This window comes from Chiloscyllium plagiosum, unplaced genomic scaffold, assembly GCF_037043375.1.
Source record: "Chiloscyllium plagiosum isolate Xiang-an unplaced genomic scaffold, Cpla_swu_hap1 HiC_scaffold_5, whole genome shotgun sequence".
NCBI lineage: Eukaryota > Metazoa > Chordata > Chondrichthyes > Orectolobiformes > Hemiscylliidae > Chiloscyllium > Chiloscyllium plagiosum.
The window spans coordinates 105,140,368-105,167,137 of record NW_028270143.1 but is presented as its reverse complement, the minus strand read 5'-3'; the positions used below and the strand labels follow the sequence as shown (position 1 = coordinate 105,167,137).

Genomic DNA, 26,770 nt, shown 5'->3' with positions numbered 1-26,770 from the left:
TGTGTTCGTACCTTCGTTCATACCTTGAATTTTGTACGTACTTTGAAGCAAAATTTTACTTACAATCCTGTTCGTAAACCAATTTGTTTGTGAACGGGGTGGTTCATATGTCGAGGCACTACTGTACATGATGTTTATAATGAATCTGTTCAGACATGCATGTTGCACCACACCTCCGGAGCAGGTGGGACTTGAATTCACACTCTGACTCCAGAGTTGGAGGCGTTACCACTACACCACCAAAGGGCATCAGCCAGAGGTGCAAATGGACATGTCCTGTCGGGGGAAGCAGGACTGATGAAAAGAGCATGCGCAGTCAGGCTCCAGTCTTGAGGGCTGCAGCTGACGCGCGTGCGCAGTGGCTCCCCTTCGCTCGAGCAGCGGGGTTGACCTTTCACCTTTCCGCAGTGACAGAGCCCGGATGAGTTTGCAGGATGTCGTTTTGAAGGGAGGTGAGTGTTTGGAAAAGAGAGAATATCCAGATTATAACTGTCGCCGGTGAGTGGAGTGTCCGACAAAGGGAGCCGCCTTGGAAGCGGGAGAGCGCTTCAATGAGCCGGGTCCGGGTGGACGGGCTGGAGCCAACTCCCTCGGGGCTCTCCCCCAACCCCCTCCCACCCGAGGGCAGCTGCTGCTTTGACCGGGCGACGTCGTGTGGGGCACTCGGCTTCTGCCCACTTTTACGGTTTTCGAGCCCCCCTCACCTCCCATGTTCACGCGTTCTCATGTTTGTGAGGGAGAGTCAACTCTTGGAGCATCAGATCTGCCTGTTCCCTTTAGATCCCGCCCTCCTAGCGTTTCCTATAGTGCCCAGTGTGCCCATCGTGAATGAGAGCCCAGCTCTCATGTTCCCCCACATTAGACAAGCTGCTTTACTACTCAGTTCTTGCCACTTCAGACCAAGTGCCTCAGAAAGAGTGACATTGCTTTTCGCTGGCTCGTGCTGAGTCAGCTGAGAGATGTTCCTTGCAGTTGTTGGTAGTATACCATTTGATTTGGCCTGTTATCTGTCTTCTTGTTCACCCTCTCCAGTTTCCATATTGCTGTATCCACTCACACAATGCTAGTTTGGTCACCATGCAAATGTCATGCCCTGAGCAGCATAGCAGCACTGTAATTGGTTGTTATCAGCAGTGTGTGAATAGTTTTAAGGATTTCTGAGCCATTAATTGTCCAGCTGTTAAACACAGATAAAAGATAGGAGAAAATGAGGACTGTACATGCTGGAGAGATCAGTCAGAAATTGTGGCACTGGAAAAGCACAGCAGACCAAGCAGCATCCAAGAAGCAGGAGAGTCAGTGTTTCGGGCATAAGCCCTTCAGTATATTCAGAAAATACGTATTTTGCTTCTGTGTTTTTAGTTTTGAAGAGTAATTGAGACTGACATTTTATCCCAATTTATCAACTATAACCATCTGCATCCATAAACCATTCATCTATATTCCCATCTGCAAATTATTTGTCATCTTACACATGAAATATGATCATCTTTGTTTTTAATAAAGGGTCCATAGTCCTACAGGGCTGCTGAGGTCACTATCCCTCAGGCAAGGTGAGAGGTTGAGGAGAGTCCTTTATGGTAACCTCAGCTGGTGATCATCACAAACCAGCCACCTTGCCATCTGAGCTAACTGATCCCCTCATTCTTAGTATGGGCAAATGAATTAGGACCGGGACTAGTCTTTTCAATCCTTCAAACTTGCTATGCCATTTGACAGATCATGGCTGAGTGTTTGTGGCTTCAGCTTCCCTTTCCTGCCTAGCCTTGATGACTTATGATCTTTATTAGTTATAATTTCCAGTGTCTGTTCACACAGTTTATCAAAGAGGTTAGTTGATGAATCATCAAATGCTTTTGTGAGGGAAGATGGCTGTTAGTTTTGTCATTTTCTGTGAATGTAGCTGACTGTGTCATCAGTTACATTCATAATTGTTTTAAATATTTAATTATGTAACTTCTCAATCTTTTGTAATAAAGCAATTTCAGTTATTTATATCAGTGGTGTATGAATTGCAGTTGTTCAGAGCTAATACGAGATAAACAAGATAAATTGCACCTCCTGACAGCTTTCATAACCTGCTCCTCTTCAGGTGACTGCAAGTCACTGCAGAATATGTGCCCAGTTGTTTCATGAATGACTGGTTTATTAAAGGGAGTATAATATATGATTGTTGTTGGCTTTGCTTGAGCACTGATGTTTTAGAATCCTGATTGCTATATAAAATTGCCTTTAGGTAGTCTTTTCTGAATTCTGTCTAATGTCATTTTTTTTTTAGAAATTGACTTGCAACATCAAACAGAGTGCTTAAATATCAGGCAGGAAGGAGGCTTTGAGGTCAAGATGAGATCAGTCATGATCACAGTGAATGGTGCAGCAGACCCAAGAATTGCCTACTCCTTCTAAATCTTATATAATTGTCAGTTATTCCTGTCACTTATATTTTCATGAGTTGATCAACTTCCATTGTGAGACTTATTAATATCCAGAATATGCAATGCTGAATGTGTTGACAGTAACTTTTTACTTCACCATGTATGAAATTTAAGTAAATGAGACTATGGTTAGCTTTTTTTCATAGCATTTGTTAGATTATTTCTCCAGAGAAGAAATAGGGTTGCAAGCTGAGTGGTTGTGTAATTCGGTTTTTAGTTATCCAGAGTTGTGTGTAATTCTGGGCAGGGATTTTCTTCTCCTCTGTTTGCCTCAGTTAAATTGCAGTCTCAGCTGAACCAAATGACAACTAGTGATAGGATTATGCTCTGCTGTTCTTTTGATCTGTAGTGGTGTTCCAGGGACAGTTCAGCCATCTTAATTTATTGAACTTTTTGGATAAAAGCTTTATGAGCAATTTACCAATGTGAGTCATGAAACATAACAATGTTGGAACATTCAGCTCCTGGAGCTGATTCCACCTTTAATTAAATTGTGTCAGATCTTTTAACTAATAACAACCTAACACAATTCTTTAATATTGTTCACAAAAATCTCTTAATCTCAGTTTTGAATTTATTGAATCACCAGACTTCAGTATCTTTTTTGGGGTAGGAGAGTGTGAGATCTACTCCATTTTTGTGTGAAGAAGGTCTTCCTGATAACACAACTGAAAAACCTTGATATCATTTAAGCTTGGTTTCTTCTTGTTCTTGACTTTCAAATCACAGGAACTGGTTTCTCTTTATCTTTCCGATTGAACCTTTCCATAATTTTTAAACACTGCAAATATATTGGCCCCTAAATATGGATCATAGAATTTGTTTGCTTTTGTTGTGGGGAGTGATGCTGGAACTAGTAATATGGGAGCTGAATGAAATGGAGGATTCAAGGGCAGACTTTGTGAAAGTCGCATTAAAAGTTTCATTTCATGAAGGGAAAGCTTACATATACATTACTAAGCATTGGAAATTCTCATTAGCTTCAACAAAGAAATTTGACCTGATAGCAACTTGCATTTAATGAAGTAAAACATCCTGTGGTGCTTCACAGCAGAGTCATCAAGCAAACTTACACCAAGCCACTAAGGCAATTGTAGGATTGGTGACCAAAAGGTTGGTCTAAGTGATAGGCTTTAAGATAAGTCCTAAAGGAGGAATGAGAGGAGGAGAGATTTGAGGATGGCATTCTAGAGCTTAGAATGTGGGCAAAGGAAGGCATGGTTGCCGATTGGGTTGCACACCAAATGCAGTTGTTATGCAATGTACAAACTCACGAACGTGCCTTGAAAAGTTTTGCTTTTCTTTGAATAACTCACAAGAGAAAAACTTTGATTTGGGATCATTGTTTTACTACTGTCAATCAAACAGTCGTGAACAGTGAATGCTTCGCAAACCATGTCTTGGCGAAGGCAGCTGCTAAAGAGTTTGGGGCATGATCTGTAGGTTATTGAAATGTCTATTTTGAATTTTTAAAAAAATACTGAATTGTGTTCATTTTCAACTTTAGCTTGGATAAGTAAGAATGTTTTGTGTCTGCATAATTCATGTTGTGACTTGCTGTGATTTGACAAGCAAAGATTGAGGATAAATTTATGCTGATATGTTATTTGTACAGGACATAGCATAGAGGCAGAGGTGGGGAAATGGCTCTTAATATTGCCTCTATGCTATGTCTTGTACAAATAATTACAAAACAGTGTTCATATTTTATGCATTTTAAGGCTTTTAATATTGTGCCAGATATCTCCTCATTAAAGTCTTACTCATGAGTTAATGTGGGTAAGTTTGATGTCGCTAAAATCTGTGAGCTACTTAAATGTTTAGTTCATACAGTTAAATGTAAAAACGTATTCTTTTAATAAAATATAGATCATGTCTTATGTAAGTGATTTTATGTACATGAATTACATTTTAAAAAAGTAGTGCTGGCTGATTCAATTCAAACAGTTGTAAAATCACGACACAATGAAATATGTGGTATGAAGTATTTCTGTACTTTGGCTATAACAAACTTTTAATTTGTTAAATGAATGTTTGGCCATCACTGTTATACTGCAAATTCATGAACACAGTTTTGAAGATTCACTTCAAAACAGGAGATATCAAATCAAAGAACACCATCATGGTAGTTATTGGAGGCAACTTGAGAATGTGTACGAATGTTGAACCAGGATAAAATAATGAATATCAGTGAATAATACAGTTGATTTCATGATTCTTCTTGGTTAAAGCACAGCATTATCTAATTCTGGTTCAGTGTTTCATTTGTGGTTACTAATTGACCTCCAGTAATTCAAAATGCCATTGCGTCTACACCAAATACAAAATGCATGTATTCTGTTTCAAAGTGTCGACTTAATAAGTTGCACTGTTTGAATTTGCATGCTGTTTGGTGTGCATATCTGGGCTGAAACTGTCTCTGATCTCTTTGCGTTGTATTCAAAGGCATAAAGGATTTTTTGTACTGCAGGATTATTAGCAATCTGGGTATTTTGGTGATGCATATTGTGCCAAGCATTTTATCAGCTTAAGTGCTTGTAATAGTTTATAATACCCTGTTGATGAAGTGGAACATATGCATGCTCTGTACACATTCCGGCAATCAGCACTCAGTGCACTTGCTGGTTGAATCTGCTTCTACTTTCTCATGATCACTAGGCGATGGGTGGCTAGGATTTGGAGGTGGAGGTGGCCCAGGACTTGCATATCCTTGGAGGAGGGGGATGGGGAGTTGAAGTGGTTTCAGAGAACATCACTGGACAGATGCCCTAAACAATCCCACTGTCCTGTGGCTGAGCACTTCCCCCTCCCACTCCACCAAGGACATACAAGTCCTGAGCCTCCGAATCCCAGCCACCTGACAATTGGAGGAAGAACACCTCATCTTCCACTTTGGGACCCTCCAACCACACTGAATCAATGTCGGTTTCACTAGTTTCTTCACCTCCCCTCCCCCCACATTATCCCAGGTCAAACCCTCCAACTTGGCACTGTCCTACCTGTCCACTTTCCTTCCCACTATCCTCTGTGACTTATTGCCATCGCCACCACCTCCTCCTGCTCTCTTCTCCCCCCCCCCCTCTCCCCCCATCTTTATCTACCTACTGCATTCCCAGCTACCTTCCCCCAGCCCCACCTCCCTCCCCTTTATCTCTCAACCTTTGGGCCACCCTCAGCATTCCCAATGAAGAGCTTATGCTCGAAGCATTGACTCTCCTGCTGTTTTGTTGCTGCCTGATTGGCTGTGCTTTCCCAACGCCACACTTTTTGACTCTGACCTCCAGCATCTATGGTCCTCACTTGCTGTTAGTCCAGAGGCCTTTGTTCTGGGGACAAAGGGTCGAATCCTGCCATGGGAATAAATATCTGGATGATAATCTAATGATGACCAAGGATTCATTCTTGCTTAAAAAACTCGTCTGATTCACTAATGTCCTTCAGGGAAGGAAACTGCCATTCTTATCTGGTCTGGCCTAATGTGACTCCAGACCCACAGCAATGTGGTTGACTCTTAACTACCCTCTAGACAATTAGCGATGGTCAATAAATGCTGGCCTAGCCAGCAACGCCTGCATCTCGTGAATGAATAATAAAAAATGACTGGGCTGTGTTCACAACTATCTCTAGTTTCTTGTGATCTTGGGAAGAGCAATTGCAATACCAAACTGTGATGCATCCAGAAAGGATGCTTTCTGGGATGCATCTATAAAAATTAGTAAGCGTGTTAGTGAACATGCCTCTTCCTTCTTGTTTTCATTTCAGCTATATTCAGATGCCTCCTTTGTCTTTTGAGTATTTTACAGCTTTCTCTCTGATGGATTTGTTTTTGCCTTGTTGTTTTGTTCTGTCTTGTTTTTCTAATCCCAATCTGGCTGACAGGCGTAGCCAAAATACTCTCTGAGAAAAATGCATTGTCTGTGGCGAATGAAATTGAGGGCAGTATCAAGTTGAACAAACACTGCACAATTCTGCAAAGATTCATGCTTGGTCAGAAAGTAAGTCAGATTTCAAAAAAATTAAAGTTGCCATTGTTCCAGAGGAAAATAGACTGCTCACTGATTAGAGGGGAATAGCCCTCTAATGATGCTTGTATTCTCTGTCCCTTCCTGTGAAAGTCTGGTAATCATTACCAGAATAGTTGCCCTGCAACAGCTCCATATCTTTTTGCTTTGAAGCATAGGATTATAAGAGCAGGGGTCATCTATTTGGCCCATCAAGTACCTGCTTTTCTCTTCATACCCTTTGTTTCTTTTCATCCTAAAAGCTGTGAAAACTTTAAAAAAAAGTGTCGATATTGTTTTGACCAGAACAATTTCCTGTGGTAGACAATTCTACAGACTAACCATTCTTTGGGAGAAGAAATTTCTCTCATCTCTTTCCTAAAAGGCTTAGCCCTTACCCTTAGATTGTGACCCCTGGTTCTGGACTCTCCGTGGTCATCAAGAGCATCTTTCGTGAATCTATCTTGTCTAACCCTGTTAGAATTTTATAGCTTTCAGTTAGATTTCTCCCCCAAATTCTTCTAAACTCTAGTGAATATAGACTAACCAATCCAGTCTCTTCCCATATATCAACCTCATCATCCCAGCAGTCAGTCTGGTGAATCATCTTTGTACTTCCTCCATGGCCAGAATATCCTTTCTCAAGTAAGGAGACCAAAACTGCATGCACTATTACAGGTATCCTGTACAATTGCAGAAAGACTGTGCCTATATGCATATTCTCTCACCTATGAAGGTGCCTGCTGCACCTGAATGCTTACTTTCCATGCCAACTGTACAAGATACCCACGCCTTATTGCACCTCCTACTTTCTTAATCTTTTGCCATTTGATTAATCTTCTTGTTTTTGCTATCAAAGTTAAGAACCTCACATTTTTCCACATTCTCCAGCATCTACCCTATATTTGCCTTATTAGTTGCTTATACTTGCCCACTTTGAAGTCTCTCTACCCTCCTCTGAGCAGATATATGAATGATACTGAAGGAAATGGAAATGTTGCGGGGAGAATGATTAGTTTGTGGAGAAAGTGAGGACTGCAGATGCTAGAGATCAGAGTCAAAAAGTGAGATGCTGGAAAAGCACGGCCAGTCAGACAGCATCCGAGGAGCAGGAGAATAAACATTTCGAGCATAAGTCCTTCATTATTCTTGATGAAGTGCTTATGCTCTAACCGTTGACTCTCCTGCTCTTCACATGCTGCCTGATCAGCTGTGCTTTTCCAGCACCATACGTGACATGAAGCTTGTCTGGGTAGTTAAGTGAGGAAGAACATTTTAGTGTATTTTCTAGATGGCATGAAGTTAAATAAAATGGATGTCCAGAAGACTTGGAGTTCAGGTGTGTAGGTCTTTAAAATGTGACAAACAAGTACAGAAAATAATTAAGAAGGCTAATGGTTTCATAACCTTTATATCTGGAGGACAGGAGTATAAGGGCACAAATTATACTGGTTTGACCTTGCTTGAAGTACTGTGCGCAGATTTAGGCACCACATCTTAGGAAAAATATATTTGCCTTGGCCTTGGAGGGAGTGTATCGTAAGCTTGCAAGAGTGATAACTGGACTCCAGGGAGGGGTTATGTTGAAAGGAGAAATTATACAAATTAGGTCTGTTTTCTTTAGAAATTGGAAGGTTAAGAGATGATCTGATCGAAATTTTCAAGATATTAACAGGATAAGAGAGGTTTGATTAAGATAAACTATTTCCACTGGTTGGGGATTCGAGAACTAGGGGGCATAGCTTTGAGATTTGGGCCCAACTGTTCAGGAGGGATGTTAGGCAGCACTTGTACATAGAAGGGCTGGTAGATGTATAGAACCTTCTACTGCAAACTGATGCCAGATTAGTTTTAATTTTAAATCTCGGGTAGATACATTTTTGTTAAGCAAAATTATTAAGAGGTTGGGCCAAAAGTATGTTAATGAAGCAAGGCCACAGATCAGCCTTTATCCCACTACTGGTGTCAGTGCCCCATGAATTGAAATCCTCCCACAATGATATTTGAGCCAAACATTTAACTTGTTGACTTTATTTATTCTTTGCGTGTTTGTCTGTGATCCAGGTCGTAATTCCAAGGTTTTTCTCTTGGAGGTTCTGCTTTTAGGTTTAACTCTTATTCAGAAATTTTTAGCAGACCCTTCTTTTCATCCCTTTTAACATTGATAGTTCCAACGAGGCGACATCTACTGATCTCGCCCCTCTAACCCGAGGTTTTCCAACAGCCCAGAAGTGATATGCTTATGCCTGACACCAGGTAGGCAACACAGGTCTTGGGATTCTGCTTTCAACAGGATATGTCCCCCTAATGTTTTACATTCCTATTTCCTCCCCCACTTGAATGGCTCCCTGTACCATGGTGTTGTGGTCAATTCCTTCATCCTCCCTGCGGTCCCCAGTTTTGGCCACACACCTTAGAACCACCTCATGACTGTCGGGCAATTGTAGGGGCAGAGTCACCTTGAAAACTTCTTTGTTTCCTGCATTGGAATCACCCACATTAACACCTTCCTGTCCTTATTACAGACCAAGTTTGAATAATCTAATCTAAGGCATGACTGTCTCTGAGAACAAAGTATCCAGGCAACTTTTCTCTGATGTGCCTCAATGCTTTCAGCTTGAATTCCAGCTCAACTCAAATCCAAAATTGGTCAAACTGCAAACACTTGCTACAGATGTGTTCTCTGTGGATCACCATGGTGTCCAGCAGCTCCCAAGTACTGAGATTGCAACACACCATGCAATCTCCCATCACCATCATATCTTATCTAAGTTATTAATTAAATCACTCTTGTATCCCTGTTCTTTTCACTTGAAGAATCCCCAGTCTTAACCCTTCATTGTAATTAGTTTTATTTTTAAAATGGTGCGACTTTAAAGGTTACTGTAGAAGATCGGTGAATCTCTACAGAGCAAAATCCATATTTTGTTTTCTTTTTTCTGGAGTGTGTATGCGTGTGGGCATGCCTAGAGAGGTAATCCTTAATATTTTCATATTGCAAACTATGTTAACCTGCCTTGCATGATTTGTTGAATAAAGTTTTGATTTGTAATAAATCAATAATTTTGTGTATATTAGTGAAACCTGATTTGTAACAGGTAGAATATTTCCTCTTTTGGGAATGCTAGAACAAGGCAACTGTGTTTTAAGAATACGAGGCCTTCCTTTTAAGATTAGATTAGATTACTTACAGTGTGGAAACAGGCCCTTTGGCCCAACAAGTCCACATTGACCCTCCGAAGAGCAACCTACCCAGACCCATTCCCCTACATTTACCTCTTCACCTAACATGACCAATTTAGCATGACCAATTCACCTAACCTGCACATTTTTGGACTGTGGGAGGAAACCGGAGCAAACGGAGGAAATCCATGCAGACACTGGGAGAATGTGCAAACTCCACACAGACAGTTGCCCGAGGCGGGAATTGAGCCCGGGTCTTGGCACTGTGAGGCAGCAGTGCTTGCCACTGTGCCGCCCCTCTTAAGAGAAGAGAGTATTTTTCTCTCGGATGGTTGTTAATCTGTCAAGTTCTCGTTCCCCAGAGAGTAATGAGCTCAGACGTTGAATTTATTTGAGGGTGAGTTTGATAGATTTTTGATAGAGGGAAGTGGAGACATTTGGTGGATGAAGTGGAATTGAGTTAATCATGATTGGTGGAATAGTCTCAAAGGGCTGAATGGTATAAGTTATAAGATAATACGTTGAAAGGCAATATGTTGATGTTTAAACTATAGTGGAAATTGAATAAATTTGACACAATAAACTTGAGTTTTTTTAAATTACATACAGTACAGTAAGGTTGGCTGTGTGACATTTTGGTCTATATTGTTTAGCCATTATTGAAATTTAAATGATATGACAAGTTGTGATGAAACCCTTGGATGATATCATCTTTTTTCATGATTATGCAAGTAGTTCTGACTTTTTTACAGCTTGTGCCTCAGCTAGTACTTTATGTCACTTATATAAACATAAGTGGAATTACCGTTCAACCACACTCAAGCCTGCTCCAATATTCAATGAGGTCATGGCTAATTTGACTACAACTTGCAATCCACATTACTACCTGTCCAGACAATCTTTCCAACTCTTGCTGAACAAGTCCACCTCACTTTGCTTGAAAAATATTCAAGGACCTCACAAACTTGATTAAGTTTTTTGAAAACGTAACAAAGAGGATTGATGAAGGCAAAGTGGTGGATGTGATCTATATGGACTTCAGTAAGGTGTTCAACATGGTTCCCCATGTGAGACTGCTTAGCAAGGTTAGGTCTCACGGTGGAGGTTTGTTCCTCAGACGAGAGGCCTGTGACCAGTGGAGTGCCACAAGGATCAGTGCTGGGTCCACTACTTTTCATCATTTATGTAAATGATTTGGATGTGAGCATAGGAGGGAAAATTAGTAAGTTTGCAGATCACACCAAGATTGGACGTATAGTGGACAGTAAAGAAAGTTACCTCAGATTACAACGGGATCTTGATCAGATGGCCAATGGGCTGAGGAGTGGCAGATGGAGTTTAATTTAGATAAATGTGAGGTGGTGCATTTTGGGAAAGTAAATTTTAGCAGCACTTGTACACTTAATGGTAAGGTGCTAGGGAGTGTTGCTGAACAAGGAGATCTTGGAGTGCAGGTTCATAGCTCCTTGAAAGTAGAGTCGCAGGTAGATAAGATTTGGAGATGCGGTGTTGAACTGGGGTATACAGAGTTAAAAATCACACGACACCAGGTTATAGTCCAACAGGTTTAATTGGAAGCACACTAGCTTTTGGAGCCTGATGAAGGAACGTCGCTCCGAAAGCTCCGAAAGTGTGCTTCCAATTAAACCTGTTGGACTATAACCTGGTGTCAGGTAGATAGGATAGTGAAGAAGGCGTTTGGTATGCTTTCCTTTATTGGTCAGAATATTGAGTATAGGAGATCATGTTGCGGCTGTACAGGACATTGGTTAGGCCAGCTTTGGAATATTGCGTGCAATTCTGGTCTCCTTCCTATCAATCCTCTTCATTACTTCTTCAAAAAACTCAGTCAAATTATTGAGACATGATATCCAATGCAAAAGCCATTAGACTATCGCTAAACTATCCTTATCTTTCCAAATACATGTAAATCCTGTTCTTCAGATCCCTTGTAACAACTTGCCTATTACTGATGTCAGGCTCACCGGTCTATAGTTGCCTGGCTTTCCCTTACCGCCTTTCTTAAATAGTGGCATCACGTTAGCCAACCTCCGGTTTTCTGGCACCTCACCTGTGGTCATCAATGATATAAATATTTCAGCAAACGGTCCAGCAATCTCTTCTCTAGCTTCCCACAAATTTTTTACGTACCCCTGATCAAGTCCCAGGGATGTATCCATCTTTATGTATTTTAAGCTATTCAGCACCTCGTCCTGTGTATATGGGTATTTTTCAAGATGTTGCTAATTATTTCCCCACATTCTTGATCTTACATATCCTTCTCCATTGTAAACATGGATGCAAAAAGCTCATTTAGTATCTCCCCCATTTCCTGTGGCTCCACACATAGACTGCCTTGCTGATATTTTAGGAGCTGAAAATGTGTTGCTGGAAAAGCGCAGCAGGTCAGGCAGCATCCAAGGAACAGGAGAATCGACGTTTCGGGCATAAGCCTTTTCCTTTTAGATCCGGTCTAACCTTTTCCATCACTATACGCTGTATATGGAGGTTGGCGGGGTGGTAGGTGAGGACCAGTGGGGTTCTGTCCTGGTGGCGGTTGGAGGGGCGGGGCTCAAGGGCGGAGGAGCGGGAAGTGGAGGAGATGCGGTGGAGGGCATCATCGACCACGTCTGGGGGGAAATTGCAGTCTTTGAAGAAGGAGGCCATCTGGATTGTACGGTATTGGAACTGGTCCTCCTGGGAGCAGATGCGGCGGAGACGAAGGAATTGGGAATATGGGATGGTGTTTTTATAGGGGGCAGGGTGGGAGGAGGTGTAGTCTAGGTAGCTGTGGGAGTCGGTCGGTTTATAAGAAACGTCCGTGTTGATTCGGTCGCCCGAGATAGAAATGGAAAAGTCTAGGAAGGGGAGGGAGGAGTCTGAGACGGTCCAGGTGAATTGGAGGTCGGGGTGGAAGGTGTTGGTAAAGTGAATGAACTGTTCAACCTCCTCGTGGGAGCACGAGGCAGCGCCGATACAGTCATCAATGTAGCGGAGGAAAAGCGTATCATCCGCCGTCATTTCCGCCACCTCCAAACGGACCCCACAGGGATATATTTTCCTCCCCTCCCCTATCAGCATTCCGAAAAGACCACTCCCTCCGTGACTGCCTCGTCAGGTCCACACCCCCCACCAACCCAACCTCCACTCCCGGCACCTTCCCCTGCAACCGCAAGAAATGCAAAACTTGCGCCCACACCTCCCCCCTTACTTCCCTCCAAGGCTCCAAGGGATCCTTCCATATCCGCCACAAATTCACCTGCATCTCCACACATTTATTGCATCCGCTGCACCCGATGTGGCCTCCTCTATATTGGGGAGACAGGCCACCTACTTGCGGAACATTTCAGAGAACACCTCTGGGACACCCGGACCAACCAACCCAACCACCCCGTGGCTCAACACTTCAACTTCCCCCTCCCACTCCACCAAGGACACGCAGGTCTTTGGACTCCTCCATCGCCAGACCATAGCAACACGACGGTTGGAGGAAGAGCGCCTCATCTTCCGCCTAGGAACCCTCCAACCACAAGGGATGAACTCAGATTTCTCCAGTTTCCTCATTTCCCCTCCCCCCACCTTGTTTCAGTCAAATCCCTCGAACTCAGCACCGCCTTCCTAACCTGCAATCTTCTTCCTGACCTCTCCGCCCCTACCCCACTCCGGCCTATCACCCTCACCTTGACCTCCTTCCACCTATCGCATTTCCAACGCCTCTCCCCCAGGTCCCTCCTCCCTACCTTTTATCTTAGCCTGCTGGACACACTTTCCTCATTCCTGAAGAAGGGCTTATGCCCGAAACATGGATTCTCGTGTTCCTTGGATGCTGCCTGACCTGCCGCGCTTTTCCAGCAACACATTTTCAGCTCTGATCTCCAGCATCTGCAGTCCTCACTTTCTCCTCTGATATTGTAGGAGCCCTGTTCTCTCCCTAGTTACCCCTTTGTCCTTAATGTATTTGTAGAATCCCTTTGGATTCTCTTTACCCCTTTTTGCCTTCTTGATTTTCCCTCTTAAGTATACTCCTACTGCCTTTATACACTTCTCAGGATTCGCTTGATCCCTTCTGTCTATACCTAATATATGCTTCCTTATTTTTCTTGACGAAAATCTCAATTTCTTTAGTCATCTAGCATTCCCTACACTTACCAACCTTGCCCTTCATTCTGACAGGAATATGCTGTCTCTGGACTCTGGTTATCTCATTTTCAAAGCCTCCCACTTCCCAGCTGTCCCTTTACCTGTGAATATCCATCCTCAATCAACTTTTGAAAGTTCTTGCCTAATACCATCAAAATGAGCCTTTCTCCAATTTAAATTTAACTTTTAGATCCAGTCTAACCTTTTCCATCACTATTTTGAAACTAATAGAATTATGATCAATGGCCCCAAAGTACTCACCCACTGACACCTTAGTCACCTGCCCTGCCTTATTTCCTAAGAGTAGGTCAAGATTTGCACTTTGGAGATATTGAGGACCACAGATTGTGGAACTCAGAGTTGATAAAGTGTGGCACTGGAAAAACCACATCAGGTCAGGCAGCATCCGCGTTTTCTCTAGTAGGTACATTCACATACTGAATCAAAAAACCTTCTTGCACACATTTAACAAATCCCTCTCCATCTAAACCCTTAACATGATGGCAGTTCCAGTTCTATTTTTGGAAAGTTAAAATTTCCTACCATGATCATCCTATTACTCTTATAGGTAACTGAGATTTCCTTACACATTTGTTCCTCAATTTCCTGCTGACTATTGGGGGGATTTATAGTACAATCCCAATAAGGTAATCATCCCTTTCTTATTTCTTGGTTCCACCCAAATAACTTCCCTGGATGTACTTCCAGGAATATCCTCCCTAAGTACAGCTATAAAGTTATCAATCATCAAAAATGCCACTTCCCCCTCCTAAGGAAATGGAATCCCTGGTCAAGAAGGAGAAGAAGGCTTACGTTAGGACAAAATGTGAAAACTCAGGGTGCTTGAGGGTTACAAGGAAGTCAGGAAAGACTTAAAAAGAGAGCTTAGAAGAGCCAGGAGGAGACATGAGAAGTTGTTGGCGGATAGGATCAGGGTTAACCCTAAGGCTTTCCATAGGTATGTCAGGAATAAAAGAATGACGAGAGTTAAATTAGGGCCAATCAAGTATAATAGAGGGAAGTTGTGTGTGGAGTCAGAGGAGATAGGGGAAGCACTAAATAAATATTTTTCGACAGTGTTCACTATAGAAAATGAAAATGTTGGCGAGGAAGATACAGAGATACTTGCATCTAGGCTAGAAAAGATTGAGGTTCACAAGGAAGAGGTATTAGAAATACTGCAGGGTGTGAAAATAGACAAGTCCCCCGGGCCGGATGGGATCTATCCTAGGATCCTCTGGGAAGCAAGGGAAGAGATTGCCGAGCCTTTGGCATTGATCTTCAAGTCATCATTGTCTACAGGAATAGTGCCTGAGGACTGGAGGATAGCAAATGTGGTTCCCTTGTTCAGAAAGGGTAGTAGAGACAACCCTGGTAATTACAGACCAGTGAGTCTCACTTCAGTTGTTGGTAAAGTGTTGGAAAAGGTTATAGGAAATTAGATTTATAACCATCTAGAAAAGAATAATCTGATCAGGGACAGTCAGCACGGTTTTGTGAAGGGTAGGTCGTGCCTCACCAGCCTTATTGAGTTCTTTGAGAAGGTGACCAAATTGGTAGATGAGAGTAAACCGGTTGATGTGGTGTACATGGATTTCAGCAAGGCGTTTGATATGGTTCCCCACAGTAGGCTATTATACAAAATGCAGAGAAATGGGATTGTGGGAGACATTGCAGTTTGGATCAGTAATTGGCTTGCTGAAAGAAGACAGAGGGTGGTAATTGATGGAACATGTTCATCTTGGTGTCCAGTTACTAGTGGCGTACCACAAGGGTCGGTGTTGGGTCCACTGCTGTTCGTCATTTTTATAAATGACCTGGATGAGGGCTTAGAAGGATGGGTTAGTAAATTTGTGGACGACACTAAAGTCGGTGGAGTTGTGGATAGTGATGAAGGATGTAGTAGGTTGCAGAGAGACACAGATAGGATGCAGAGCTGGGCTGAGAGGTAGCAAATGGAGTTTAATGTGGACAAGTGTGAGGTGATACACTTTGGCCGGAGTAATCGGAATACAAAGTACTGGGCTAATGGTAAGATTCTTGGGAGTGCAGATGAGCAGAGAGAACTCGATGTCCATGTACACAGATCCCTGAAAGTTGACACCCAGACTGACAGGGTTGTTAAGAAGGCATACAGTGTTTTGGCCTTTATTAATAGAGGGATTGAGTTCCGGAACCAGGAGGTTATGCTGCAGTTGTACAAAGCTCTGGTACGGCCACACTTGGAGTATAGTGTACAGTTCTGGTCACCGCATTATAAGAAGGACATGGAAGCTTTAGAAAGGGTGCAGAGGAGATTTACTAGGATGTTGCCTGGTATGGAAGGAATGTCTTATGAAGAAAGGCTGAGGGCCTTGAGGCTGTTCTCGTTAGAGAGAAGAAGGTTGAGAGGTGACCTAATAGAAACATACAAGATAATCAGAGGGTTAGATAGGGTGGACAAGGAGAGCCTTTTTCCAAGTATGGGGACAGCAAACACGAGGGGACGCAACTTTAAAGTCAGGGGAGATAGGTATAAGACAGATGTCAGAGGTAGTTTCTTTACTCAGAGAGTAGTCAGGGTATGGAATGCTTTGCCTGCAACGGTAGTGGATTCGCCAAGTTTAAGTACATTTAAGTCGTCATTGGACAGGCATATGGACGTACATGGAATAGTGTAGGTGGGATGGGCTTCAGATTAGTATGACAGGGCGGTGCAACATCGAGGGCCGAAGGGCCTGTACGTCGCTGTAATGTTCTATGTTCTATGTGTGGTCTCTCTCACCCACTCCTTCTCTCCTTCCCATAGCATGTATACCCTCCTGGTGCGTTAAGCTGCCAATACTGTCCATCCTGAGTCATGTTTCTGTAATGCTAGTCCCATGTTCCCAAACAAGCACTAAGTCTATCTGTCGTATCAGCCATGCCTCTCGCGTTGAAATAAATGCAGTTTAATTTTTCAGTCCGACCTCATTCTCCGCTTTGTACCTGCCTGCCCTGACTGTTTGACTTGCTCCTTTTCCTAACAGCTTTAGTCTCAGACTGATCTCTTCTGACTATCTCTTGCACCCACCTACCAAAAATGTGAACCCTTCTCCCCTGCACCAGTCCTCAGCCACACATTCATATGCTTCATCCTCTTATTCCTACTGTCACTAGCTTGTGGCACTGGGTGTAATCCAGATATTACTACCCTTGAGGACTAACTTTTTAGCTTCCTGCCTGACTTTCCTATTTTCTGTCCTCAGAAGCTCGTCCTTTTCTCATCGTATGTCATTAATTCCACTGTGGACAATGATCTCCTGTTGGTCCCTCTCCCCTTTGAGAATATTCTGCACCCTCTCACCAAGATATCCTTGACCCTGACACCAGGGAAACAACACACCATTCTGATATCTCATTGTCAGTCGTGGAAATGTCTGTGAATCTGTCTCGAGACTCCCGATAGCAAATCACTTGACATATCTGCGTACTAACCTTTCAACAATAATGCACTAGGATATCCTGTACCTGTGCATTTCAGAAATTACAACTTTTCTCCATAATGTACTTTTTCTACCTAAATGGACAATTGCATATTTTCTTATACTATATTCTATTTGTCACATCTTAACCTGTCAATATCTTTTTATAACCCCCTTATGCCAGCTTCATAACTTATATTCTCTCTTAGGTTTGTGTTGTTTAACTTTCTGCTGCGATAAAATATACACATTCCCTCAAAAGTTGAATTTATCCTATCCTAACACAGGACCTGAATCCGCAGCCTTGATGTGGGCACCTAACCTACATTGATATTTCAGTGCCCTTCTGATTGCATGTTGCACTGTTGGAGTTGCCATCCGTTGGAGAGTGATTAAACCAAATCTCTTTCTTTTCAAAAGGAAATGAAAGGTCCTATGTTAATTTTGTAAAGCCCACTTTATGGGCATTTAAGCGGGCATTGGATAGGCATATGGAGGATGGTGGGCTAGTGTAGGTTAGGTGGGCTTGGATTGGCGCAACATCGAGGGCCAAAGGGCCTGTACTGCGCTGTATTCTTCTATGTTCTATGTTCTAAGGCAAAGTGTTTCCCTCTGTGCTGGCCAACATTTAGCACTGTGAACACTGCTAAACTTAGGAACATATTAATCCTGTTCCAGTTTGTGGCAGATTTTTCTTTGTAGCCTGGCTATTTGTTCACGTGACACGGATGAGACTGTATATTTTTTTTAAGATTACATTACAGTGTGGAAACAGGCCCTTCGGCCCAACAAGTCGACACCGACCCGCCGAAGCGCAACCCACCATACCCCTACCCCTACATTTATCCCTTACCTAACACTAAGGGCAATTTTTAACTACAGCCAATTCACCTGACCTGCACACCTTTGGACTGTGGGAGGAAACTGGAGCACCTGGAGGAAACCCACGCAGACACGGGGAGAATGTGCAAACTCCACACAGTCAGTCGCCTGAGGCGGGAATTGAACCCGGGTCTCCGGCGCTGTGAGGCAGCACTGTGCCACCGTGCCGCCCACCAATAATTAGTAATTATTCGACTATACAGTGCTTTGAGATGCAAGTGTGATTTGAGTGATGATGACCAGAGTGAATTGCCACTTCTCATTGGCATGATTAGCCAAATGGCTTGCATTTGTGTTGTCGCATTTCATGAGTCTAGTCATGTGGTCAGTATTTGTCAAATGGTGTACACTGTGTTCTTCATAAATCTTTCCACTTAACCAGGTGAAGAGATCACCAAGAAGTGATGCCTATTGAAAGTGGAAGCAGTGCAGCTGCACGGCAGGGGAAATCGAAACGCAAACCTCACGCTATCTCTATTCGAAGGACAAACAGCTCTGAGCAGGAACGTGTCTTATCTCAGCGTGAAATGTTGGAAGGACAGGTACTATAAATCTTTATTGGATTTGAGAACATGGGCACTTTGATGTGATCAATCATATCATTTGACCAATTTTAAATACAGTGACTATTGTACTAATGCCATTCTTAGAAATGCACTTTTACAACACAACTACTATTAGTTTAGTTCTAGAAAGAAGAATTAATTCCTAGCAATACATCTTTTGTCTGCACATTCTGATAATATGCTGAAGATTCAATACCATTTGATGAAACAAGTCAAGATTTGAGGTTGAAATCCTTCACCCCAAACATGAAAGTAATTTATTTCCCTTTTCTACTTGTACTGAGTATGCTTAATGTTTCTAATGTTTTCTAATAATTTTGTAATTTGCATTGGATTTAAAGAAATGTGTGCAGAACCCCAGTGGTGTGACTTTGCAGTATATTTTTAGTATAATACTTCCTTTGGTATTTAAGGTCAAAAAGGCAAATGCTGTGATGTTTGTTCATTGTTAACTGTTAAATCAGATAGATATGTCCTCCTTAAACTGCTGATGTTTGAAGAAAAGTCAATGTGTGCACTATCTGTGACGATGCTGCTCCTTTAATAAGGTTATGTGTCCTTGGTTTTTGTTGTGAGGGGTCGTAAGGGCAAAAGTTCCAATACATCTGCAAATATGTCTACGTGAAAAGGCTTTTACATTTTTTGTGTAAGTGTTTAGAAATGAAGTGGGAGTAGCCAGTTCTCCCAGTTCTGGGTTGTTTCTGGTTTGGTGTGGTCAAGTTTTGGCAAGCAGTCTGTTTGAAGCTACTGGTCAAGTTTTTAGCTGGGACCCAAAGAAACGGCTCCATGCTGGTTCTCTTTCTCGCTGACATCTCTCCTGTAAGAACCTGTGTTTGATTTTACTTTTTTTGCCAAGGGGGTATTTATTGGGACATTGCAGGTATTTGGGACAGCATCATTTAGTTGCAATAGAGTTCATTGGGTTTTCAGATAGGCATCGTTATTCTAAATGTGGTTCTCTTTTGTTCATGTTTCGTTCAGTATTCTGTAAGTAAATTCTGTTTTGTTTAAAACTGAGTGGCTGGGCCAGCCATATCACTCCTGGAATATCCACATTACACCTGCTTAAAACAACTAGAAAAGTGAGGGTATGGGCTAATTTCTTGAAATGGCCTGGTGTATAACAGATGAGGGCTGTTTGTGAGATTTGTTCTATGGTTTCAATTTGAGATTAGGCTTGTTGGACTCAAAGGCAGCGAGTGGTAGATCTTAGTGTCTGCTGTTCTGGGTGTTGAATTCAGTTGGTTTAAACAGTGCTGGTATCGTAATAGCTCTTTCAGTCAATAAGAGTTTTCTGGGGGTGGAAGAAGTGACTTTGGGGGTTTTAGAAAAGGTGAACAAGACAAACTTGCTGGAATGGACAGTCAAGCTGGAATTGGAGTTACCTTCATCTGTAAGAAAAGGAAAGATAATGACAGGAATAGCTCAGCATTTAAATTTGCTGGAAATGCCATCGGAATCTTTGGAGATTGCTTAATTCTCAATTGAATTTTAGCTGCTTGAGTTAGAGGCAAAAGAAAACGAAAGAGAAAAAGAAATGAAACTTTGAATTATGATTAAAAGCAGAGGAAATGCAAAAAGAAAGAGAGAGAAGAAAGGAGAAAAGAGAGAGCAAGAGAGTTTGAACTTGATAAATTGGCACTTCGATAGCAAAGTCAGCTTAAAAGAATGGAGATGAAGGTAGAAGGTAAGCCTAGTGAGGAAGAGAATGAGGATGAGCAAACCCATCGTAGCTAAAGGCCTGGTGGAAATGTGTTTAAATATCTTTAAGCTTTGCCTAAATTTGAGAAGGATGCAGAAGCCTTTTTTGTCTCATTTGAGAAGATGGCTAAACAAGTGCAGTGGCCAGTGACCATGTGAGTTTTGTTGATCCAAACAAAACGGCTAGGTCGAGCTAGTGAGGCGGAGGAGGTATCTGAGACATATGAGGAGGTGAAGAAAGCCATTTTAAGTGCATATGAGCTTATGCCAAAAGCCTACAGACAGCATTTCAGGAATCGAAGGAGGGACCCTGACCCAATCTACATTGAATTTGAAAGAGCCAAAGAAAGTAATTTTGAGAGGTGGATAAGGGCATCAAAAATACAGCAACCTATGATGGTCTTAGAGAAACAAATTTGGAGGAGTTCAAAAATTCACTTCCTGAGCTGGTGGGAAATCATGTGGAAGAGCAGAGTTAAAATGGCAAGATTATCAGCCAAAATGGCGGCTGATTATGAGTTGGTTCATAAATCCAAGTTTGGCTTCCGACATCAATTTCAATCTGTGAGGGATAGACATTGGGTAAAAGAAAAATCCTCACGGGGTAAGGGAAAGGTAGAGCTTGGTGAAGATCATAAGGATAACAACGCAGGGTAAAAAGGAATTCATTGAAAGGGAAAGAGAAGTTAAAAAGCTCCAGTATTTTCACTGCAATAAAGTAGGCCATGTGAAATCACAATGTTGGTAGATTAGAAGAAGCACTGGAAGCCAGCTGTAGGCAAACAGGAGTGGTAACGGAAAGCACAGTGGAGGCTAGAAAGCTGCCCCAGAATATACAACCTGGGCAGAGGTTGGTTCGAGAGGAAGTGCCAGATTTTTTTAAACCATATACTTGCGAAGGTAAAGTTTATTTGCATAGGCCAGGAGCAGCAGGCAAAGAGATTACAATATTAAGAGATCCAGGATCCTCTCAATCTTTGATGTTGACACATGAGATATATACCTCCTGAAGGACTATTGCCAGAAAAGGTGCTAGTAATGGAAATTCATGATGAGACAAAAAGTGCTCAGTTATGTAGAGTGTGGTTAGAGTGTTCTTTAAAGAGTGGAGAAGTCGTGGTCGGAAAACTGGACAAACTCTCAGCTGCGGGAATACAATTTGTCCTTGCTAACTGTTATGAAGTTGAAGGCATATACTGTACCTTTAAGAGAGCCTAAATGCTGTTTTGCACTGAGTGCTTACAAGCACCTTATCATATGGCTAACAAGCAGTCTCAGAGTGTACTGGAAAATTGAAAATGTGTAACAGTTGGCTATGAAATAGATACCTGAGTGGGTTGCTGTTTCAGCAACAATTCAAATTTAACCAATCAATTTAAATTATGCACAAGGGTACTAAAACCAAATGAATTTGAATTTATTGTTTTTGCCAACCTCAAACCAATGAGATGATCCAGTGTTTGGGGTATAAAAAAGCAGGCATTTTGAAAGTTAGTCAGAGAGTAACTGCCAGCAAAACAGCCTCTATCAAAATTAAAAATCACCCCATACCAGATTATAGTCCAACAGGTTTATTTGTAAATACTTGCTTTCGGAGCTCTAAGAACCAAGTAATTCCAAATAAACTTGTTCAATGATAACATGATGTTGTGTGATTTTTAACTTTGTATGCCCAGCACCTCCAAAATCATGAATTCCTGAAGAAGGGCCTGTGCCCGAAACGTCGAATCTCCTGTTCCCTGGGTGCTGCCTGACCTGCTGTGCTGTTCCAGCAATAAAGTTTCAACTTTGATCTCCAGCATCTGCAGACCTCACTTTCACCTCCAAAATCATGACTCTCTATCAAAGGTACCTTTTCTATATGAAACATCTTCACAGTAAAACAAAGATGATGATCCAGGGAGATCTTCAACTGAAAGCAGAAGGATATTGGAGACAACAGTAGCTGTATGGTTTTGAAATTAAGTTGATGTAATTTTAATATGGGTTTTTATGAAACAGTATATTGTTCTTGAGTTGGAGGTAGATAACAATCAGTTAAGAGAATGGTGGGCCCTTAGAGTTGTGAACAGTTGTTTAATGTTAACCTTTAGAGTTAAGGAATGAATATTGATATTATTTTCTTTAAATCGTGGTATTTGTGAGTTCTTTGCTAGTCATAGTTTAACAGATTATGAGGCGAGGTGAGCTTTTCTGGGTGTTTGGTTAAATTAACAGAAGTGTTGTCCCTTTTCCCCCTTCAGTCAAAGCAAAACACTCAGAGACACAGTATGGTTTTACCTCCTTCATCTTTACTCCGGGCCCTGGAGGAAGAGAGAACGATTGTCCACGTACGCAGAGATATGAGTTCTTGGTCTTCTCTGGAATAGCAGTTTCTCAATGAACTATATTGGTGTCCAGTTACTAGCGGCGTACCACAAGGGTGTGTTGGGTCCACTGCTGTTCGTCATTCTTATAAATGACCTGGATGAGGGCTTAGAAGGGTGGGTTAGTAAATTTGCAGACGACACTAAGGTCGGTGGAGTTGTGGATAGTGATGAAGGATGTAGTAGGTTGCAGAGAGACATAAATAGGATGCAGAGCTGGGCTGAGAGGTGGCAAATGGAGTTTAATGTGGACAAGTGTGAGGTGATACACTTTGGCCGGAGTAATCGGAATACAAAGTACTGGGCTAATGGTAAGATTCTTGGGAGTGCAGATGAGCAGAGAGATCTCTGTGTCCATGTACACAGATCCCTGAAAGTTGACACCCAGATTGACAGAGTTGTTAAGAAGGCATACAGTGTTTTGGCCTTTATTAAAAGAGGGATTGAGTTCCGGAACCAGGAGGTTATGCTGCAGTTGTACAAAGCTCTGGTACGGCCACACTTGGAGTATAGTATACAGTTCTGGTCATCACATTATAAGAAGGACATGGAAGCTTTGGAAAGGGTGCAGAGGAGATTTACTAGGATGTTGTCTGGTAAGGAAGGAATGTCTTACGAGGAAAGGCTGAGGGCCTTGAGGCTGTTCTCATTAGAGAGAAGAAGGTTGAGAGGTGACCTAATAGAAACATACAAGATAATCAGAGGGTTAGATAGGGTGGACAGGGAGAGCCTTTTTCCAAGTGTGGGGACGGCAAACACGAGGGGACGCAACTTTAAAGTGAGGGGAGATAGGAATAAGACAGATGTCAGAGGTAGTTTCTTTACTCAGAGAGTAGTCAGGGTATGGAATGCTTTGCCTGCAACGGTAGTGGATTCGCCAAGTTTAAGTGCATTTAAGTCGTCATTGGACAGGCATATGGACGTACATGGAATAGTGTAGGTGAGATGGGCTTCAGATTAGTATGACAGGGCGGCGCAACATCGAGGGCCGAAGGGCCTGTACTTCGCTGTAATGTTCTATGTTCTATATCGTCATTTTACAGGGAGGAGCGTCCAGATAGGGCAACATACATATTAATTGGGTGACCGTTGCAATCAACGATAACCAATAGCAGAGACCAAGCCCATGACTGTTATACAGTGAATGTTCTTAACCTTGTTAATTGGATCCATACAATGGATACTTTTCCCCTTGTTAGCTGACCTTGCATACTGAATGCTTCCAAATGGCTCTGCATAATGACTGCTTTTCCACCTTGTTAACCCATTACTCTTTCCTCCAGCACCCCATTGTTAACTGTAAGTTCTTATCTGATCTCAATCATGCTCACCTGAACCTCTTGTATCACAAACCTCAGAACTTAACTCTTTCCCTGCCTGCTTATACCCTATACATATTCTCGGGAGGGTTCAACACTGTGTCAAAACATAACGATATAGTTGGTTCAGGTAAGAGTGCTGTCTACTGTGGCTGAAAAGCCAGTGGAAACTCAGGCAACTGAGGATATCACAGGAAACATATCCTGGCAGCTTTCCTGACTGTGTGTGACTCCGTTACCAAAGTCACCAATTGAAACAGGAGAAATCAAATAGTATAGATAAGAAAGTTGAAATAGAATTAGCAGAGACCCTGTTTGATCAGATGGTTGAGACAAAACAGGAGCAGATGGATGACAAAGATATCTTTAGCTCAGAAAAGTTAATTGAGTTACAGCAGAAAGATGAATATTTGAAGTGATTGTATCCAAAGGCAGACACTGAAGAAGAATCTAGATGTATCCCTGAATGCTACTATCTTAAAAATGATGTCTTAATGAGGAAATGGAGGCCATCACATATTCAGGCAGATGAGGAATGGACAGAAGTTCATCAAGTCGTATTGCCAGTGGGTTATAGAAAGGTGTTGCAGGTAGCACATGAACTACCAGGAGGAGGTCATTTAGGGGTAAGAAAAACTTGAGCTAAAATACAAAAACACATTTTTTTGGCTTGGATTGCTCAAGGATGTAGTTGAATTTTGCCAGACTGTCAGACATGTCAGGTAACTGGAAAACCACAAGCAGTAATAAAACCCACACCTTTTAATACTTTTTTACATTTGAGGAGCCTTTTATAAGAATCTTAACTGATTGCGTCGGATCTGTACCTAAAACAAAAAGTTGGAATTAGTATTTGTTCACAATAATGGATGTGTCCACTAGATTTCCAGAGGCCATTCCAATGCACAGTATCACAGCTAAAAGGATTGTAGAAGCGTTACTCAAATTTTTCACTAGATATGGAGTACCACAGAGATACAATCAGATGAAGGATCAAACTTTACATCAAGGAAGTTACGGACAACTTAGGAATAAAACAACTCAAATCTACTGCATACCATTCAGAATTGCAGAGAGCGCTAGAAAGGTACCATCAGACATTAAAGACCATATTTATAATTGAGACTTATAATTGAGACTGTCCAGATGATTGGGATAAAGAAATTTGTACTTTTTGCCACCGGAATTGTGCAAATGAATTGACAAAATTCAGCCCAGTTGAATTAGTTTTTGGGCATGAAGTGAGAGGATCACTAAAATTGATTACAGCGAAATTGGTGAGTCAGAATTCAGAGACCACATATTTGGGCGATGTGTTAAATTTTAGGAAACGGTTAAATAGAGCAGGGGAGTTGGCTAGACTATGTTTAAAAGTAGTGTTTAGATCAGAGTGGTGCTGGAAAAACACAGCAGGTCAGGCAGCATCCGAGGAGCAGGAAAATCTATGTTTAGGGGCTGGGGAGAAGGTAGCAAAGAGTACAATAGGTGAATGGGGGTGGGGATGGAGGTGATAGGTCAGAGGGGAGGGTGGAGCGGTTAGGTGGGAAGAGAGATTGACAGGTAGGACAGGTCATGAGGACAGCGCTGAAATGACGGATTGGAACTGGGGAGGGGAAATGAGGTGAAGTCCACATTGATGCCCTGGGGTTGAAATGTTCCGAGGCGGAAGATGAGGCGTTCTTCCTCTAGGCGTCGGGTGGTGAGGGAGTGGCAGTGGAGGAGGCCCATGACCTGCATGTCCTCGACAGAGTGGGAGGGGGCGTTGAAATGTTGGGCCACGGGGTCGTGGGGTTGATTGGTGTGGGTGTCCTGGAGATGTTCCCTAAAGCGCTCTGCGAGGAGGCGTTCAGTCTCCCCAATGTGGAGGAGACCACATCAGGAGCCACGGATACAATAAATGATATTGGTGGATGAGCAGATGAAACTTTGATGGATGTGGAAGGCTCCTTTGGGGCCTTGAATGGTGGTGAGGGAGGAGGAGTGGACGCAGGTTTTGCAATTCCTGCAGTGGCAGGGGAGGGTGCCAGGATGGGAGGGTGGGTTGTTGGGGGGTGTGGACCTGAGTCCACACGGACTCAGGTAGTCACGGGGGGAATGGTCTTTTTCGGAAAGCGAAAAGTGGTTGGGAAGGAAATATATCTCTGGTGGTGGGGTCCGTTTGGAGGTGGCGGAAATGTCGGCGGATGATGTGGTTAATGCAAAGGTTGGTAGGGTGGAAGTGAGGACCAGGGGGATTCTGTCCTTGTTACGGTTGGTGGGGTGGGGTTTGAGGGCAGAGGTGTGGGATGTGGATGAGATGAGTTGGAGAACATCTTCAACCACGTGAGAAGAGAAATTATGAACCCTACAGAAGGAGGCCATCTGGCGTGTTCTGTGGTGGAACTGGTCCTCCTGGGAGCAGATACGGCGGAGGCAGAGGAATTGGGAATACGGGATGGCATTTTTGCAGGAGGTAGGGTGGGAAGAAGTGTAGTCCAGGTCGCTGTGGGAGTCGGTGGGTTTGTAAAAAATGCCAGTGTCAAGTCGGTCATCATTAATGGAGATGAAGAGGTCCAGGAAGGGGAGGGAGGTGTCAGACATGGTCCAGGTGAAGGTAAGGTTGGAGTGGAATGTGTTGGTGAAGTTGGTGAACTGCTGAACCTCCCCAGGGGAGCACGAGGTGGTGCCGATGCAGTCATCAATGTAGCGGAGGAAGAGGTGGGGAGTGGTGCTGGTGTAACTACGGAAGATGGAC

At 42.6% G+C, this 26,770-nt stretch overlaps 1 protein-coding gene across 2 annotated transcripts in view; it reads left to right on the top strand.

Annotated features, from left to right (window-relative positions):
* Positions 1–337: 337 nt before the first annotated feature.
* Positions 338–26,770, top strand: part of wdr37 (WD repeat domain 37) — a 145,651-nt gene continuing 119,218 nt past the window's right edge. For both annotated transcript variants that reach the window (XM_043690670.2, XM_043690669.2), the window contains exons 1-2: positions 338–452; positions 18,467–18,626. In XM_043690670.2, the coding sequence (XP_043546605.1) occupies positions 18,489–18,626 (138 nt within the window). In that variant the 5' untranslated portion in view covers positions 338–452; positions 18,467–18,488. The remainder of the gene's footprint in view (positions 453–18,466; positions 18,627–26,770) is intronic.